The sequence below is a fragment of the Xenopus tropicalis genome, chromosome 3 (genome assembly GCF_000004195.4).
Source record: "Xenopus tropicalis strain Nigerian chromosome 3, UCB_Xtro_10.0, whole genome shotgun sequence".
In the NCBI taxonomy this organism is placed as follows: Eukaryota; Metazoa; Chordata; class Amphibia; order Anura; family Pipidae; genus Xenopus; species Xenopus tropicalis.
This window is the reverse complement of record NC_030679.2, coordinates 74536115-74555076: the sequence shown is the minus strand read 5'-3', so window position 1 is coordinate 74555076 and position 18962 is coordinate 74536115. Positions and strand designations below refer to the sequence as shown.

At 37.4% G+C, this 18962-nt stretch overlaps 1 protein-coding gene across 3 annotated transcripts in view; it reads right to left on the bottom strand.

The window, feature by feature from the left end:
- The window catches only part of celsr1 (cadherin EGF LAG seven-pass G-type receptor 1), a 102044-nt gene that overhangs the window by 34967 nt on the left and 48115 nt on the right, over positions 1 to 18962 (bottom strand). For all 3 annotated transcript variants that reach the window (XM_004913001.4, XM_002932203.5, XM_031899001.1), the window contains exons 3-5: positions 12962 to 13184; positions 11088 to 11203; positions 5099 to 5187 (exon numbers count right to left, since the gene is read on the bottom strand). In XM_004913001.4, the coding sequence (XP_004913058.2) occupies positions 5099 to 5187; positions 11088 to 11203; positions 12962 to 13184 (428 nt within the window). The remainder of the gene's footprint in view (positions 1 to 5098; positions 5188 to 11087; positions 11204 to 12961; positions 13185 to 18962) is intronic.

Sequence of the window (18962 nt, the reverse complement as noted above, 5' to 3'; positions counted from 1 at the left end):
CTTAAACCTGACTGTTTTGCCAACCTGACTGTCCCTTCTCAGTCTGTCAGTTAAGCTGGCCACACACATGGCGATTTTCGATCGCGACCAATGGTCGCATGAAAGATCGTTCCAACCTTCCACTGACATTCAGGGCTGAATCATCAGATATGGACATAGAAACAATAGGATTTCTACCTCCTTCTGTCGGTTCAGCCCTGAAGGCAGATTTTGATCCGCCCGATTGGCGAGTCGACCGATATCAGCAGCCTTCTGTGATATCTGTCGCCTCGCCAAGTCGCCATACACGCACCAAATACCGTACGAAACAAGGTTTCTACAATATTATCAGTGTGTGTGGCCAGCTTTATAGCTTCTAATGTCAACGGACTCTTTTTGCATAAATATGGCAGTCCCCTCATAGAGGAATATAAGATATGGGAATGTAGAAGCATTTAGCTAATACTTTTATGTCAAAATTATAAAGCTCATGCAAGGACAGAGAGTACTGCACAACATTTCGAGCAAAAACAGTGCTCTTCCTTAGGGTTTGTCCCTAAGGAAAAGCACTGTGTGTGCTTGAAACGTTGGATCTTTTGAAATAATTTTTTTTCTGTATATTAAGTGCCACCGTGTGCGGTACTCTGTCTCTATAATTAGTTTATTTTGACCAGCACCTGGTCAGTTAATTAAATTTTTAGGGTTGTGCTCCTATATATATTTATGTATATATACATACCGCTTCATTTATGAAATAAAGCACTTTGAGAAACACGGATATTTGGCATGTGGCCCACCTTCATTGTATGTATTACACAATTCTGGTTCTGGCACCCGGCTTTAAGAAAGTGCAGATTTTTATTTAGTTACTATGTGTGTGTATATAACAGCAATTGACACTGATATGTGGCAGAAAAAGTGAATTCTTATTAGAAAGTTTGATAACTTTAATTCTTAAAAAAACACCTAAATTATAGAAATATATAAAACACAGCAGCACCTATTTAGGATATATATTAAGATGTATTGTATTTTCCCTGGACAGCAGTATATATGTGGCTTTTCAATCATTTTAGGTATCATGAGATGCAATTCACTTTAATACTGATTCTATTCAGAGAAGCTCCTGAGTCATGACACAAAATCAGCAGCATCCATATGAAGAGTAATGAGATAATACACTAACACGAGCGCCACAGGAAGTCCCCCTGCCTACACAGGTTTCCTTTGTAGTGCATATCCCTGAAACAAACAATGGCCCAGTGGGCATTTGTGCAGTAAAGTGAATAAAACATGTGGTGCCTCTTAGGATTCAGGTCAATGAATTACTCGAAATTGGTCACTACATTGTTCTCTTTGATGCACCACTGATTTTCTACCACCAAAGGAATGTCTTCTACATTTAACTGCAAAATAAATTCATGGTCTCATGCAAATGAGCGGCAAAGGGGTCTGGATGAGGTTTAAACTTCCCTTTATTGTCTGTTATATTTTTCCATTTAAAAGTCAGACTCTCTGAAAAAAACATTGGCTTTTGTTGCAGAGAAACCATTGAGTGCAGATTAGCGACCCCCAACAGAACTCCTGCTGTGTCTAATAGGATTTGGGCTTCTTCAAAATGCTTGAAACTGGTTTCAGAAATATACTGCTAGTGGGCAACAATGGAACATAGACCTTTCTAGAAACAATATTTTGGTGGTTAGGGTTAGGGATACATAGAAGCAGACCTAGCTCTGCAGTGAGTTAGTTTGGTGCTGATTTTATTTCAAGCAGTATATGGTAATAGGGTAATTTAAAACTTGCATAGGCACATATTGCTTTAGACCAACTGTATATCTATGGCTACTACTATGAAGCTGCTAGATGTTTATTAAATTAGACGTAATCATAAGTCACACAAATATTTGCACATGAAACATATGAAGTCACTGTTGTGACTGAAGTGGTGTTTTATTTACTGGACTGTATGACATAAAATCTATTTTTAAAATCTTTCTTTTCATAGACGTATAAAACGTATAAAAGAGGTTTCTTGCCTATTAAATAGTTAGAATGACAGACATGTAACATTAAGCCACCAGAACGAAAATGGACCATCCTAACTCACACATAGGGCCAGAGCTTCTTACGTTTCTGCAGAGCTAAATAAATATAACAGGACCATAACTATGCATAAGATAGGATTTAATTTCAATTGCCATCATATCATTCCATGTAACTTTTGTAACTTTCTTAAAAGTACAAAAACACAGTACACAACTCTCTTCAGGGTAACTAACAACTGTATCTGCTTGTGGTTAAAGTAAAAGTGCCTCCAGAACAGGTACCCCATTACAGCTCCTATTATATATAGAGCAGGTTCTTTATTAGCATATATTATTGACAGAAACATCCTATAGCCCTTCTGCTGCCTTCTACTGGTTAAAATAGGAACATCAAAATTATTTGTAAATCTCACGTCATATTCAAGTGCATGTTTTCTGGACGAGAATTGCACATACTTGTGCTCTCGTGGGACATGTGACACAAGCCTAAAGTTAAATGGATAGTTGCTTTAAATTAAGATTTAACATAATGTAGACAGTGGTGTCATAAGACAATTGTAAATTGGTCATTTTTTTTGTTCGGCAGTTTGGAATTTTACATGGCAATCTGGTTGCTAGGGTCCTGCTTACCCTAGCTACCAGGTAGCATCTGGGAATTAACAATGGAAGATGGAGATAAGAAGGCCTCTGTATAACCAATAAAAAGAATAAAAATAAGCCTTCTACATTATCAAGTTTTTCATTGCTATTGTCAGTGGCTGAAACAGCGTTCTATTAAAGTAAGAGTTTGATTAATTAATTTATATAAATCATTAGTGAGAGAAAAAACAGGGCCAAACACTCTCCAAAAGTGTGCCACACTTCTTTCCTTTTTTTATACACTGGCCTGTAATCACTTGAGCTGCACATGGTAGTATGCAGTTATTCTGTGCCACAAAAAAGGTTGCTTTTCCTAATAAGATTGCTTAACGCCATGGATTCACCATGAAGGCAGACACTGTCCAAATGACCTCATTGTGTAGATACAGTTGCTAGGAGACACATGTGTTATGCCATTAAATCAGGCTTTCATGGTTCATGGATACATTTGTCCCCACAAAGTCAATAGAAAGACTTCGCATTTCTTGAGTGAAAAGCTATGAATGGCAGTTAGTAAGCATACAAACACAACTGCTACATTTCGTTTGGAGGTAAAGAAAATAAGAAAGCAGGAGACCAGTCCCACCTTTTTTTTTTAGTCTCTTTCAGTCACTTAAAAAAAAAATTATGTTTTTAATGCAGTTCTTTTTGAGTTGAATTTTGTATTGTAATGATTTTTTGGCTTTTGATGTATGATAAAAGAGGAAAGACAGAAAATCCCCTTTTATGTAAAATAAATATTTGCTGTGCTTTTACGCATGCACCTAGAATACATTTGGGGAATGTATGTGGGACTGTGGGCTTTACTCGCACTCACACTGGACACACATTATCACATCTGGGCGGCTGCTAGAACTCAAGGGGGACTGCAAAAAACAATGATGTCAAGTTATTGAAGAAGCCTGAACATTCCTAAAATGTCACCAGCTCCTCTCCGTATGCACAGTAGAAACTTTATCCACCGCTAATGCTGAGCAGACAAGTCAAGATAATACAGGAGTGAAACATGACCAGCGTATTTATGAGCCAACACACCTTTGGTTCACCTTTCCTGCATCATCCCAACCCTTAGCTTTCCTTTCATTGTTCAGTTTGAAATCACATGTATAGCTGCAGTCAACCATTAAAAAGTTTGTATGCTTTGCAAATTCAGTCCCGACAGATTAAATATATTATTTTCCCCATGCCACCGCCTGTAGAAGGTATACAGATATATTTCTAACCAGAGCGACAAACTAGGATAAAGAATTTGCATACAGTGCCGTGAACATACAAGTTTCCAATGTGGAACATTTTGCTTCTCCAGTATCAACGGTTGTGTTTGCCACCTGTTCATAGATATTTATTGAAATCTAGGCAAATGGTAAAAATGATCTGATTCACATCACCAATTTACCTTGTTAGGTAATAATAAAACCAAGTTAAAATATGAAAGCATCTTATTTTGTTTCTTAAATTTACTCTGCCAACTAACGGTCAAGCATAAGCATGGGGCTGTCAGTATTGTAGTGTCTTGGGAAGAAAGTAGTCTTGCCCACAGTGTAAATTACTAACAGTGACAAAACGAGGCAGGATTAATAGTTTACAGGCAATAATAAGAATTACAGTGAAAACAGACTTGTTTAAAAGAATTATAAAAATCTTACAGTTGACAATACAAATCTAAAGGCAATTTAACAAAAATTTAAAGGGGATGTATAGTCAAAAACCATAATCCTTGTTGTGTTCTATTCAGACCAAATAAAATAAATTTGCAAAATAAACCCAGAGAGAAGCCTTTGTATTTTGCATATTATAATATTCCCCTGAAATGAGCTCTGATCACAGCACCTGGAAACCTATAGGGCCAGTGGTCATCCTGATGAAAAAACAAAGCAGGAGACTGCTTTTTATCAGAGTTGAGAAAAAACAAAAGCAGGAACTGTCCTATACCAGACTTGAAAAAAGCACAGGAGTTTATTTGCTGGATTGTCATTGGTCAGTTGCTGATAAGAGCAGGTCAGGCACATATAAGGAAGTGAAACATGAGCAGAGAGTGAAACACATCACTCCTCATTCTGCTGCAGACACTAAGGAATACAGAGCTTCAGTTAGTATGTTTTAACCCTGTTTTAACTGATTTATTTAGAACAACATCATAGTGCTTTCCTATCTAAGGACTATATATAAACAATGAGTTAAGATTTTGACTTATATCCCCTTTAATTTTTGCAATAAGGCTAGTTATTATTACAGGTATAATACTGAAATCTGTAAAAGCATAATTTCTCACAAAAAGGCAAAGAACAACTTGCTACTTGTTCAGTTTGATTCTGGATGCAGAGAAGGAGCTGATAATAATAATACAAAGAGATGAAGGCAGACACTGCTGTAAACAATTCTGACAGTACAATAGTATGTATTACAAGAAGAGGTTTATCTGCAGAAGTTCTTACCTTATTGTAGTACTGCACCTGCACAGAATGCCATTGGCCATCACTTACTCCTCCTTCAACATAGGGGGTGACTTTAGTAGTAGTCTCTCCTGAAACATAAAAGGATCCATTATGTATAATAAAGGAATACAGTCATGGGAAAACATGTTTTTCAAAACACATCAGTTAATAGAGCTTCTCCATCAGAATCCTGCATTGAAATCCTTTTTTCAAAAACACAAACAGATTTTTTAGTATTTCATTTTGAAATTTCACATGGGACTAGCCATATTCTTCATTTCCCAGGGTGCCACAGCCATGTGCCCTGTGCTCTGATAAACTTCAGTCACACTTTACTGCTAAGCTGCAAGTTGGAGTGATATCACCCCTTTCCCAGCAGTTGATTAGCAGAAAATTGGGAAGGCAGCAAGATAGCAGCTCCTAGCAGAATAGCAGTCAATAGTAAGAAATCCATGTCTGGCTTGGTACTCCTCCAGTTACATGGGCATAGGAGAAATAGGTTACTTAAAAGCAGTTCTAATGTGTAGCTCTGACTTAGGCACAATGCACTGAGATGGATGCCTACACACCAATATTACAGCTAAAAAAAAATACATTTGTTGGTTCATGAATATCATTTTAAATGGCAGAGTCAATTATTCGCTATGGAAATAGTAGTAGTGTAATTCAGAAATAAAAAGTATACCACAAAAATCATGTCAGTATCCCTTTAATTTGGTACAATTACATGTTCATTCTTCGGCGCATCCCTACATTTGCTCACTATCCACAGCCATCACCATCATCCTACCTTTGGGTCACTAGAACATTTTCTGGTCCAGCACTCTTTATGTACTTTTACCCTCCCATATATGATCAACATAAACCTTTGTGAATCTGCAATCTATTAATGTTTGAATCCTGATATAAACTGATGAGTGTTATGTTGGCTCTAGAACCCCTATGGCACATAACACTGCTTGTTATAAATATGCTAAACTCCTTGCAGGTATTGAATGACTTAAATATTTAATTTATGGATCTGCTTAAAGAAATAACTTTGCATGTAGCCTCAGAAAATAAGTATGTTAATTACTATACACCGGCTGTAATGACTAAAGATTAATAGGCGCTTTACTATTAATTAATTCTGAAGGTAATCATTTAGTTAACCTTTCAGGAAGGTTTTCAATTAAAATGTTAGAGCTTATATTCTGAAAGGTAACATTGTTAACAACAAGATATAAAACAGTCAATTATATATGCTGCGGAGATGGCTAAACTAACATTCGCAGCAAACCTATTTATACTATTATACACAGTCAACTAATATACTATGTGATTACAAAAAAACAGAGCAGAAGTTAAGGGTAATCTAATAAAAAAAGAAGTGAGAATGTATTAGAAGATTCTACAAATCAAATAATTCAGCTGTACAGAAGCCAGCAGCTTTTGCAAAACAAACATTAACTGAACATTTTTAAAATGAGTAAATAAAGGCAAGGGTTTCTTGAAGAAAGCTGAAATAGATTAAAAATACCTGGAGTTTAATCATTTTCAAATCCTGCATGTTTCATTCACCTATAACCTTGAACAGATGGACCATACTCAACTTCTTGTCTTTTATATTCGCTTATCGCATTCATATATCATATCATGGGTTATAAAATGTTTTAGGTCACCTATATTCCCAAACCCAATATATTGTAGGCTCATTTAAGAGCAGATTCTCTTACTATTTTCCTTGTACAAATCTAGAGAAACTGTTCGCATTTTAGAATGAGACCAAATTGCCACTGATAATTAATAACGCCAGAAACCCAACAAAATAAGTCTTGAAAAGGGAAATGTATGTGCAAGGTATTTGATCCAATGTAAATCTATGTAATAGGAATTCTTCAATAGTTATAATAAAAAGTTATAATGCATAAGAGGCAACAATATCTTAAAATGATATCCTTATAAAAAGTGCTTAGTGATGTAATCAGTTATAACTGGTAACTTGATGTAGTTATGGAATTTGTGTCGCACGACTAACTGAATTGTATGTATTACAAAAAAAAAAAAAAAACAACAAATATGTGGATATTAGAAGTCACCTCAGAGTTCCATAAAAGCACTTGGCCTGCATCCTCATGATTTTAAACGGTCATGAAACTCCTACAGTGGTGTAACGATCATATAGCAGACTTTAGGGGAGCCTGGACCATAAGGTCTGCTTTATGGTAGCCCGCATCCATTAATCTTTGGAAAGTTACTGGATATCTTATACTATAGGATTCCAAAGGCCCAGGTCTTGTTTGCATACTGTCACTCTTACAATTTAATGGAAGTAGTCCTTAATTTGTCATTCTGCAAGTGCAGAATTATGCCAGTAGGAGTTACATGCAAAAAAAAAAGGGGTTTTTTGCACAATGCACGTTTGAAAATTAGCCTATTTGTCTCGAGTTGTTGCAATATACATATTCCAACTGCCAGGTGTGGAAATAAGTGATAAAAGCAGGATTATGTTAGGTTGTGTTTAAGATTATTTCTTGGGCCCTATCAGTAACAGGCACGGAGACAAACCTCCTATTATGGCTTAAGGTGGTATTTGCTGTTGAAGTTTGCTAACCAGAGCTCACAAGCTGAGCAGCTAAACATTACAAGACCATCAATTCTGTCTCCAAGTCCAAAAGAATGCAGATCTGGAATGTGCACTTTCTGAAACTATCAAGCTATACTTGAGCCCTCAAGTTTGAGGTTGCAACCAGGTCATGCCATTATCTGCATAAAGCATTCAGATTAACATTGGTTGCTTTGGGTCAAAATAACACAACAGCCAACCAAAATATTCCGGATATCAGCTCCCACTTATTTATTTGCTGCCAGTACGTTTATTACTAGAGAGCACAGTTTAGTAGTGTAAAGTTACATTTAACACACAGCAGTCATTACTCCATCATCACAGCAGTTCCTCATATGCCTACATCAAGGAGAAGATCAATTTATATAATACGGTGCATTAATTAGCTGATCTGACAGCACAAAACTGTATTCCCACCAATGCACTTCCCAGTACTAGAAGAGCTGACACAATGGATATCACTACGTCCAGGTACAGAGCTTGACACTGAAAAGAAGCTTTGAAAGATACAGCAGTCCAAGATCCAGAGCACTGTAACACAGTGGTACAGAGAAATATATGGGGCTACCAAATACATTTTCACTGGTAAATAAAACTTACCAACCAATTAAAGATCTAATTTCATTAAGCAAATCACAGGTGAATGCTGATTTGTTGCAAAGAATTACTGCACTGGTGCAAACTTGTCCATTGTAGGTAAATTAGGCCCACTGTGATACAGATGGCTGTCATGTATTTAAAGGGGTTGGTAATTGTTGAGTCTTTTCTTATTTAGTACAAAATGTCCCATTATGGCTCATGGCACAGGTGCATATTCTCCATCTGCTATGGTAATGTTTATCCTTTTAACAGCTCTGAGGTAGACAGAATACACTTGAGGAAGTCCCATCAGAGTGTTCCATATGAAACATATAGGGCTTGTGTTTGACATACTTCATTTTAATCATGAAAAATAAGGCAAACTGAGAAAATGATGGTACTCCATGTTAAGTCCTTGCAAGTTAAAAAATTAGATTCCCAGTGCACAAATAATCCATAAGTATAAAAGTTCTGCTTATCTATAAGCTAACACAGTAACAATACAAGTGTGATGTTTCATAGGGTAATCTAGGTAAAACTACCTAGTAGCTTAGATCTCCCTGTTCAGCTCAGGAAATAACAAAATCCCTTAGGTATTTTGTGATTAAAACCATAGGCAAAACATATGTTCAACACAAGCCATGTTTATTGAACCCATGTTGAACAAGGAGGTTTACTGCTCCTTTAAATGGGAAATGTCTTGTCACTCTCTTTTTAAATAAAACCTGTACAGGCAAAGGAGGAGACCCCAAATTACTACAAATCAATGTGCCTAGGGCCTTATTTGGTCAGACTCCAGGTCTCTTTGTTATTCGCCAAACCTGGAGGCCTTGGGTGTGACAGTTCTGTCCCACAATTTAATCAAACACACTCTCCCACACCCTTTTTTTAGCAAAGAGCTCCTGGATAATTTAGGGAAGGCATTGGGAGTCACAGTTCAGACTTGAAATTTCTCCAGATTCATCACCAATCAGCAATAACAAATAAATGTATCTTTTGTGCCTGAGGTCTTGCACAAGCAGCTCAGGTTTGTACATGTTCTTTAAAGAACAGATTGGAATATGATGCAAACCATTTAATAAAAACATGGAAACTGTGCAGGCAATCTTACATATTCACTGTTAATGAAAGGGTGTCTGGAGTCCCAGAAATACCTTTCACCGGTTCTGTGCGGCTGTGTCTAGAAGTGGGTGAGCATTGCTACATGCTGCCACTGCTTTTCTGATGTGCATGTATTTAGCAAAACTTAGTCACAGAAGTGGTTGAGCCTACAGACTTTCATATACAGTAGTTACTGAGGCAATAAGGCTATGTATAAAATCAAACCCTGTCTGAAATGTGGACGGGGGATGCTGTGCCAATCAGTGTATTGTAAGGATAGGGCAGAAGGTAGCAGATTGGCCTTTTCTCTGCTGGTTTAAACACAAATGCATTTGATCATTTACATCATTTATTGACGTGAACTAACAGAACTATGGAATCTTCCTGAAAAAAACTGTGCACATTTTTAAATAAAAATATAATTCTTTGTAAAAATGGCTAAAAAGATTTATGTAACCATAATGCTTAAATAATTGAAGGTAATTTCAATTGTAGCTGTTATTGGTCCTTTAAGAACTGGAATGTTTCACTATCTTTATAAATCTATTGTTTGCTTAGGAAGTCATGCTAAGCAATATTCGGTTTGCAGTAATTAGCACTTTGCTGAAAAAATATTTGTGGAATCCTGCTTACATCAATTAAGTAGTTAAAAATGGGATACAAAAGTATACTTGCATTATAAGCCTCTTTATAAACAACACAAAAAAAAAAAATCACAAAATAAAAAACCCACTGTCTCCAAACCTAATAGTTAGACCATACATTCTCCTCATAAGGATGTAAAATGTAAAGCTTTTATTTCAATTCGTGACTGATTGTGTACAGTGCAAACAAGCTAAGCCATTTCATCTTACTCCACCAACACAAAACAATAATTTCCTGGCACTGTATCATGTGATACTTCTCACTTCTTTACAAGTAAATCTATAAAAGATGAAAAAAAACCAGGCAATTTAGTGGGCTGCCTAATGGGAACTTTGTGTTGGCTGAAAGCAGGCAAAATAATTACCCCAACATCTAATAGTTCAGAATGTATGGAACCTGGCCATTTCTAGCTCAGCTGAGCTGTATCTACCAGAAAGCAAGCAAACAAAAAAAGTGGCTACAAAATGAAAGAAAATATTTTTTAATCCTACTTTCATTTAGTAAATCATATACAATTTTTAGGTACCAATATTACTTTTCCACATTTTTATTGTAAAGGATTCTGAACTATAGTGCCACTAGGAACAGTTAGCCTACATATATTGCTAACTGTTCCATTTTGCCTTCCTCTGGATCAACTAGTAGTTAGGCAGGTTATATATAGGCATTATGGTTGAACGTGATGGACGTATGTCTTTTTTCAACCCAACTTACTATGTTACTATTACTGTTCAGCAATAAATGGACTTGCTGTATAATAGCTTGTATAATATCAAGCACAAAGCCTATTATCAAAAAGCAAATCAGTCAGAGTGTTCTGCTGTATTTAGAGCTTTCTGAATAATGGATCGTATACTTGTATGTACTTTATCAGAAAGCATTTATAGATGCTTGAGTTATAAGAATAGAGTTAGCATACCTATTTTAAAAATGACCAAGAAAATCACTCTTACAGTCTCTTCTGCACTAGCACAAGTGACAAAAAAGTTTATTGAGCCAGTCTGTGAAGATGTGGAATTGCAAATGATTCTGTGATCCCAAGATGGGTGAATAGCTTACCTGCTGAGAATGTTAACTGGATCTGTTCTTCAATGATCTCAAGCGCAATGAAATCATGTTTTTCATTAAATCGCCCATTGTAAAGAAGCAGAGCGTTTCTCTCCCTAGTTGCAAACCTGCAACACAAGGCAGTGACGTTATAAACTTTTAATTACAAAGAAATAAGAGCAAAACTCGCACCAAACCAATAACATTTATTAAGGCAAACAAATTATCTCCAAAATATTTATACTTGTGTGAAAACTAATTCAGTTTATCTCAATACATTTCATAGTCTGGACCCAAGATGTTTGGGGATAATGTGAATTTTCATATTCCTTTTGTATAAGGAAAAGTAAACTGTGTAAATCAGCTGGGTTTATACATCATTGATTCTGATGGATAATACTAAGTCCATGGCAAAATCATTTTCTGTACTTTATAATATTTAATAATATTACATATTAAAAAGGTTATGGCACTCATAGTGGTTTTATTGTTACTACTATGTGCATAATGAATATCCAGAATACAGAATAACAGTAAAGACTCCATCTGAGGTTTCCTGCCTCCATCATTATTCAAAAGCAACACATAATTGCAACAACTCACTCTACAGTACCAAGATTTGCATCTGGAGCCAGAAAACTAGCTCCGGCCAAGGTCCACAAATTAAACAATATTGTGAATGCTGACGCACACTGGAACATGAAGAGTTAAAGCAACATGCACGCAATTCTGTTGCCCTAGCATGTGAATTGTAAGGAGATAAGCACTAAAGAAAACACATAGCAAGGCAATGATTTTATTCATTAGCAGCATGGTGCAAATTATACTGTAGGTGACTAGTATATTCTTGTTAGTTTTCTTAGGGTAATTATTATTTTCTGCTGATGTATGTTTGTGCTTAGGCACAATGGGGAATAAAACTTTGAAACATTTCTTTTCGTATGCAAGTCTGTAAGATAAAAAAAAAATTTAAATTGATTCTTATGCTTTAAAGAGCCGACAATAAAAGAAATATTTTGAAACTGGACTGTTCCCCGTAAGGGTGCAGGAATTAGTGTAATATTAACCAGACATGCAGTTAAAAAGGCAGTAAATCAAGAAGGCAGTGCAATGAGCTTATATTTGCACAGCTTAGGAATGCAGAAAGCCACACCAGCGTCACACCTCACTGGTATTCAGTTTGAAGACCCTTTATGTGACCTAACAAGCTAACTAGTCTTACAGAACTAGCATCTCATTTGTCAGTGAATTTCCTGTTATTATGTGCTGAATCTCTTTGTGAGAGAGAGAGACATTGCAATATTGCTATGGTGGGGTAGAATGGGGTGACTTTTAATGGATCTTTCTGATTTCTGTTCATATATGGTCCCAATGGGGAATTCAGCAAATCTGCTTTTTGGGCAGATGTAGATCCATGCTCACTTCTAGAAACCGAACAAAGCAGTTTCCTAGGAGAGGGTATTACTATATTTCATTAATTTCAATGACTTCTTGCTTTTATAAAATTGTAAGGATAATGTTATTTGGACAACATTACAGATACATTTACAGACCAACTAAATAAAGGAATCCATGACACAATCCTAAAGTCTGATGCTGTATTTTGTCTTTGTGGTTTATTCTTGAGCAATTTATAAAATCATTGCTCATTCCTGTTAACATTAATTGTGGAAATTATAGCATTTGAAATTGGCCACAGAACAGAAAGGTCAGTAAATACATTTGGGACAGTCCTAGATGATGCTCATGAAAGAGGAAGGAGACTTAATTCCTTAGAATAATATAACCCCTGTTAGATGTAAACTTTCCTTACTTACAGATCATTTTATTACAAAGAGTCTTCTGCCAAATACCAGTCGCCTACATATTGTTCATATTTTACTTACATGAGAGAGATCGTAAAATGGAAGCGCTGCCGTAATCCTTTAAAGGTAATGAAGGACTGTGGTGGAAAGCTTCTCGTGGTCATTTCACAGTATGGCCTTTCAAATTCTCCAGGGGGGCACTCGCACTTGAAACCACCAATAAGGAGGTTGATACAGGTTCCTCCATTTTTGCAGACACCTGGAACACAGCGCCCGGACCGGGAACTCACTTCACAGTGTTCTCCTAAGAAATATTAAATTTGTCATTAATTGCAATGTAACCAATGAGCTGGTGATACTCTACTCTAGAGTCTACATGATGTTCTGGTAGTTTCCTTAGTTATATTAGGTTTAAAAATCCTTAAATATCAAAGCAGTATTCATTTCTGAGAGCTGTAATTTAAAATAGCTAAATATCTTTGAAAAAATCTGATTAGGAATATGATGCCATGATATCATAAGTATTTTAACCATACATAGGCTGGATAATTGATGCAATACTGCTAAAGAGGCAGAAATGTCAATTGTCATTTAGATGTACTACTTCTACGAAAAGGGGCAACATTTTAAGTAATATAGGGAAATATACAAAACTCTTGTTTGATCAATACAATTCACAATCGATCTGTGCCAGATTATGTCAACTTTAACAAATATTTTCACAATAATTTTATTATTGTTATACCTGCTACAACATAGGTCAGTGATGTTAATAACAAATAAGACATGTTTTACAGTAAGTGACATTTAACAGTAATGTTATTAAATCCAGATATTTTATTAAATCCAGAATTATATGCAAGCTCTGATGTGTATTTCTGCATTTCTGGGTACCTTGGAAGGTAGTCACATTAGATCACAGTCAGTCAGACAGTAATTGTGTCTCTTCTTGGCACATCTATAAGTAATTTACATACCTAATCATGCAATAGATTATTTTCCTTAGTTATTAATGTATCAAATGTATTCACATACACTGAAACAAGAAGAAACATGCAGGTATCTTTGCACAGGGCAATAATAATAATGCAAAACAATACACACACTGCCTAATGTCAGAATTGTACAGGTAGATCACATAGTTTTGTTTTTTTTGTATTATCCCCTTACTATTGAAGAGGTAATTTAACACTTTCAGTGCAGTCAGCTCTTTAATCTATGCCATGTTTTGCAATATAAACAAATGTCAGTGCAATAAAAACAGTTAAACAAAGATCAAAGAGGCTTCTAGAAATGGCACTATGGGCTATTTATGCAGGTGCCAGGGTGGGGATAGTACCTAAACAGTTAAAGAAAGACACAGGCCTCTGTATAATAAGCCCATCTCCTAATTCTGACTATTGCAGGCCTATAGTTAAGAAACAGTTCTTTATACCGGAGCTGATTTAAACAGCTTCCACTCTCTAATATAACTCTAACCAGCCAAGTAAATGGGTTCATTTATTGCACAATTATTCTATTCTGCAATCCATGTGGACCATGTCAGTTGGGTAACCCAACAAACAGCATGTTTATAGCAGTTTTAGACCTTCTCAAACACTTTAGTAAATTTACACTGTATTCATTTGGACAATTTTACATCATTTTAAATGACCATTTTCAGACCATGGACAGTTTTTGTACATCTATATGCCTATGATATATAATATATTATATGTATGAGAACAGAGTGATGAAGAGCATTCTTCAATTAGAAACATGGGAAGGTAAGGACAAACTATGTCAACAAGCTTTACACTAATTGGGATCAGTCTGAATCTGCAAGGTCTCGCTAATTAAATTCTAGGTGGGTCCTCATAGGTGAGAAGACAGACAGGAATGGAAATCTGGAGAAAAGCCAGCTTAGAGTCACCTTATGAGAGACACATACAACTTGATTTTCATTTTACAAGGGTATAATTAAACTTCCCACACACTAGTAGGGTTGTAGACATTAGTAAATAAGATGGCCTGCATAAGTGCTTTAATTTTTACGTCTATTTTCCCTAGTGACATTATGCACAAAATTTTTAGAGGTCCAGGATGGGGTTATTTATGAGGCTAAAGCTGGCCATATACGCACCGATGATATCATACGAAACCTTGTTTAGTACGATATTCGGTGCGTGTATGGTGACTTGGAGAGGCGACCAATATCGCAGAAGGCTGCGGATAACGGTCGACTCGCCGATCAGGCGGGTTAAAAGATTTTGATCAGGCGCCTGAGCAAAATCTACCTTCAGGGCTGAATCGGCAGAAGGAGGTAGAAAGGTGGAGGGTGGGAACGATCTTTCGTGCAACAAAAATCACCACGTGTGTGTAGAGCTGGGCAGTATGACCAAAAATTTAGGTGTTAACCCCATTTCCTAATAAATTAAGAGAATAATTACTGCAGTATTGAAAATCAGAGTCAGGCAAGCGAAAGATCGGCAACAGAGTAAGGTAAGTCGTAAGGTAAATCAGGCAGGCTTAGTTTCCCAGGCAAGGCCGCAGACAACATAGCACAGGAGGAGGCGTTTGATAGCTTTAAATACCCCCCACGCATGAGCAGAACCGGCGCCGTCAGCGCGTCGCGGACGTGCACGCTTTGACATGTATGTGCGCTTTGACGCATGCGCACCTAGATGCGCGTGTGCAACGTCCCGCGGACAACGTACCCTGACACCCCGGTATTGCGGTATCTGAAAAATGAATATAGTTTTTAAAAAAAAACACCGGTATTCGGTATTAAACGGTATATCGCCCAGCCCTACGTGTGTGGCCACCTTAAGTCTTAACTCCATCTTTATAAGAATGAACCATTACAGCAATTACTATGGAGGCTGTTTCTTTTGTATTAAGCCCCAGCCTCTTATCACTACTAACTTATTACACTAGAGGTAGAAAAAAATGTACCACTTATAAAATAGACCCAGTCCATAACATAAATAGGGCCTGGACATGCACATGATGTCACTAAACATGCAGCAAACAAATCTAATACCAGTCCTGTACACCAGTTCTCTCCCGCCAAACAGGGTCGGACTGGGCCGCCGGCCCTAGTGGGCCCCAGCGGCCCAGTCCGACCTTTGCCGGCGCTCCCCCTACTGACTGTTCCTCCCCTGACGCGTTCAATTTATACGCGCTCGGGGAGGACGTCAGGCGGGGGCCCTGCGGGGGGGTTAGGGGGGCCCCTGGGGGGGATTAAGGGCCCCGGTGGGCCCTGCACCTCCCAGTCCGACACTGCCGCCAAATATGGGTGCTCCTGCTGACAAAGTCCTTTAACTGTGTTTCTAGAATGAAGAAAACAGCAGCACTCCGGTTGTTTTGAAAAATGTGAATCTTTACTAAGTGCCAAAGGCAACGTTTCGGGCTTCACTCCAGCCCTTTATCAAGCTTGATAAAGGGCTGGAGTGAAGCCCGAAACGTTGCCTTTGGCACTTAGTAAAGATTCACATTTTTCAAAACAACCGGAGTGCTGCTGTTTTCTTCATTCTTGAATTTATCTGCCCGGGCAGTGGGTACAGCGTGCACCTGGGGCTGCAAGAAGCTATTTTCACTGTGTAAGCACATGTTAACCGATTCTATTTGTTTAACTGTGTTTCTATACACTAGTAAAATATGACGAACATCCTCTAAATAGCAGACTAGGGGGTAATATCCTTTGATTTAAATATTTTAAAAGTGCACAACATTTTTGGGGCTTTTTTAGATCAACAGAGGAAGAGGGGCTTTTTTTCCCCTGAGCACTCTGAAACATTTTAAGCCAGCCATACTTGTACATACTAGGCTTTATTCTTTTCCTAAATACTACCACACATTTAAGTTGGCCATTTGACAAGGTTGCCAAATAAACAGATCTTTCACCGATATGCCCACTTGAAGGAGGTCAATACGAGGCTGACTCCAACTCCTCAGTTTCTGGCACCACCCACTCCGATTCCAAGTACCCAAAATTGCTTCCAACTCCAAAAATCTGACTTCACAGCCCTGGAAGGACTGTAGAGTCCGTACATAAATCCTTAGACTCTGACTTTGCAACTCCAACTCCGGTTACCCAAAATTGCTTCCGACTCCACAGCCCTGGGGCAATATTAGGCTGATCAAATCAAATAGACCACAACAAAGGTATACTAGACATTGGGACTAGGACTATTCAACATTCAGAGGCGCAGGCCCGGGCCTAGGGCGGCACAGCCCCGTCGCAGCGAAATTTTTTAATTTTGCCCCCATACAGAGCAATGGGGGGTTAGGAGGGCGCAGAATAGGGGCAGCCTCGGGGAGCCCCCAGCCGAAATCCGGCATTGCAGTTGTGGTCCTCAACCAGACTACAAAATTAAACCTGCCCAATCAATATCTGCCCAGTTTTTGTCAAAATATTAGTACATGGGCCAATAAGCTACCAACTCAGTCCATTTATGGCATGGGTGTCAAACTCAATCACATAAGGGGGCCGAAATCTAAAACACAGGCTAAGTTGCGGGCCAAATTTTTTATTAATATACTTAGTAAGATACTAAGGGGTATATTTATCACAATGTGTAAAAAGTGGAGTAAGGCATTACCGGTGATGTTGCTCATAGCAGCCAATAGACGCTTTATTACTGTTGAAATCTGATTACTGATTGGATGCCTTGGGCAACATTACTGGTAATGCTTCACTCCACTTTTTACACAGCATGATAAATATACCCTTAGTTACTATGTGAGGAAAATGGAAATTGATCAGGCTGGATGGTCAGACACACTCACCAAGGGCCACATAAAACAGCCAGGTGGGCCGGATTTGGCCCCCGGGCCTTGTGTTTGACATATATGATTTATGGGCACCTTTAATCTAAGTGGAATCAGTTTTTTGCTCTTTTGAGTGTGTTGCTTCTTCTTTTAAAAAATTGGGACTGGATGCTTATGACATCACATCACACAGAAGGTATAAACATGTCTTATGACATATAAAAGAGCAATTTGCTCTGTTTTGGTCATCCACAGTATTTCTGTGGCTGTATAATATGTTTGGCAATTAATAAAAACATTAAATTAACTGTATGAGAAAGAAGTATAAAACTCCATTCATTGTCAGGAATTATGACAAAAAAAAGCTAAAGAGAAGAAATGTACACATGTAAACAATGTACATGTAAAGGTTTTGTCTGCATTTTTAAAGACAATAATGTCAAACCTAGTCGAATGTGTTTATATAATGTATACAATGCTACACTAAACATAAAAAAACAAATCATGTTTGCAGGCTGGGTTGGAAATATTTCCTCTTCTTATATTTTTATTTATATGCAATACCACATTAAATGTGCAACTCTTAAATGAAACCCAGTGCATGATGTGTTTGAAAAAAATGTTTTAAAAAATCACTATAAATATATTTATTTTCTGAATACATTTTTAATCTACAACTATGGGGAAAGCAGTATTTATAGATTATCTTTATTGAGCTCATATGGAATCACTTACAGAATGATTTTAAGATGAACACCTCAGCAGATTAAGGGAGATACAGCCTTAGCTCTAAATGATAGTACTATACTACAATTATTACAGTTATGTAGTACAGCAATGTACTATGAATTAGGGAGAACAGAAATCATGGAACAAATGAAAACAAGCGGTTTACAAACAATGCAGCAAACTGCCGTCTGCAGTGTTTCAATGGTAATGCCATAACAAACCCCGCCATTATTCCAGTACAATATTAAGACTAATTCCACACCAGGTAACTCACAAAATAGCCATCCATTCTGCCTACCATAGAATTTTACAGAAACACCTGAAGGACATGCACATAAGCCACTGCCCTTAGGGCAAATAGCACATAGTAAGTTCCAAAGCATGTAGTTAAGTGCCCGCTAGGCTGAAAATTACTCAGATGACAAAGCAGCCAGGTATCAACCCATTGCCTATAGGGTAATAATTGCTCAAGGAAAGGTATTCACCCTGAGTGCACTCTGACAAGCAGATGGACACTGACCACTGCTGGTGAAGAAAATGCCTAGTGTTACATTTGGCATTCTGCAGTATGACTGCTACAAGCTCTGCTCGGCACAGCTGT